Source organism: Galeopterus variegatus, unplaced genomic scaffold (genome assembly GCF_000696425.1).
Source record: "Galeopterus variegatus unplaced genomic scaffold, G_variegatus-3.0.2 Scaffold481, whole genome shotgun sequence".
In the NCBI taxonomy this organism is placed as follows: domain Eukaryota; kingdom Metazoa; phylum Chordata; class Mammalia; order Dermoptera; family Cynocephalidae; genus Galeopterus; species Galeopterus variegatus.
Window position 1 is genome coordinate 498,124 of NW_007726592.1, and position 1,830 is coordinate 499,953.

Below are 1,830 nucleotides of genomic sequence, written 5' to 3' on the forward strand. Positions count from 1 at the left end.
GCAACACTGAGGGTTGCGATCCGTTGCCGGACACGGAAAAAAGACAAAAAAAAAAAAATACCAAATATTTCTTAATGAGAATATCTGTACTGATTGAATTAGGATATTAATTTTCACTTTAAGTTCTTTAGAAATTTTGGATTAATTTCTTAGAGAATATTTTCTCACAATATCCCTTTATTATTACAAAACCTAAAATCAAAGAGTTAACACTATTTAGAGATTTTAATGAAAAAAAGAATAAAATGCCCTTGTGACTTTTGACCAATACCATCTCATATTCGATTACTTATTTTCTGAAATGAATTTAATCAGCTTATATCATGTACCTAACAAAACAAAATTAGCTATATCTTTTGTTTCATGAAATTCCATGTCTATATCAAGTTGGCTCTAAAACAAACACTAAATAAATACTAAAGCTGTATTTAAATTTTCTCTGTATGCGATATTTTTTTATACAGAACAATAAAATTTTTTACCTGTATTAACAAGAGCACTGCTATTGTAGAGCGTACCAAGGTGAGGTCCAGAAAGAGACAGAAATGTATGAAGTTTGTCGAGGTAATATTTAAACCTTGGCCTTGTAAGCACTGAACGGATTATTAAATTGCCCAACGAATGTCCAATAAAGCTTTAAGAGGATGAAAAAAAAAAGGTATTTCTTTCACAGTATTAGTTTTTAAAACAAAAATCAAAGTGGATACACTCTACATGGATATGAAAAACTAAGATTTGAAAATTTTTGACATTTTAAAATTATGGTTTGATATTTTGAAATGATATAACTTACATTGTGAAGGAAAAAAATGTAAAAATGCAGTAGAAATTCCCATTACCATATAAATGTTTACTCTATAGAAACAAAACATTATCAGAAAATTTTTACTCATAGTTGGTACTGGCTATAAATAAATATGTTTTGAAAATAATAATATAATGACAATTATGTATTTGCCTCCTTAGGCACACAGATTATTGACTTGTTAAGTCATGATTTAGAACTGATGTAATTCTAGTTATCAAGGACAAATTAGGAGAAATTATATACCTATTTCTCTTATCCTCTGGTCTACACTTCAAAGTTGGACAGTTTTTGACTAACAGCATTTTCAAGGCACAGTAAAATATGTACGTTTTCCTACTATAACTCTATGATTACACAAAAAGAGTAACTAATATTTATAGAGCTCATCATTTTTATTAAGAAATACTTTAAATCAAAGAGCCTTTTTACTTACCATTATTTTACAATAGATGGTGTAAGACTCTCTGGGCACAATTAACAGTGAAAGAAAACAGCTTGATAGCTGTCTAAACACTGCCTTAACAGATATATCTAGTGAGAAGCTCAAGACCATTTTCCCTGCAAATTGAAGTCCTGAAAGCTGTGGGTAGGAATTACGATGGTAGCTAACAGTCTACAATCAACCAGGGTCAGGTTTTTAGAAAACTTATAACCATTTTCTTTTTTTTTTTGTCTTTTTCCGTGTCCGGCAACGGATCGCAACCCTCAGTGTCGCCCCCGTACCGGGCCGGGGACCGGCAACGGGACCGGCAACCCTTGGTGTTGCTCCCGTGCCTCGCTCAGCCAGTGAGCGGGAACCGGTCTGTATGTGGGATCCGAACCCTCGGGCGGGAGCGCCGTCGCGCTTCCCAAGCGGCGCACTATCCAGTGCGCCACCGGACCGGCCCCATAACCATTTTCTGACAATCTAATCCAAAAGAGGAATACTTTTATGAATAAATGAAAAAACTGAATTGTTATTTTTCTCATCATAAATAAATGAATGAAAGGAATGAATACAGGATTGCTGAAGAAAATTTAGT

At 33.7% G+C, this 1,830-nt stretch overlaps 1 protein-coding gene across 3 annotated transcripts in view; it reads right to left on the reverse strand.

Annotated features, from left to right (window-relative positions):
* FAM135A (family with sequence similarity 135, member A) overlaps positions 1–1,830 on the reverse strand; it is a 110,953-nt gene that overhangs the window by 21,650 nt on the left and 87,473 nt on the right. For all 3 annotated transcript variants that reach the window (XM_008569230.1, XM_008569228.1, XM_008569229.1), the window contains one exon: positions 483–634. In XM_008569230.1, the coding sequence (XP_008567452.1) occupies positions 483–634 (152 nt within the window). The remainder of the gene's footprint in view (positions 1–482; positions 635–1,830) is intronic.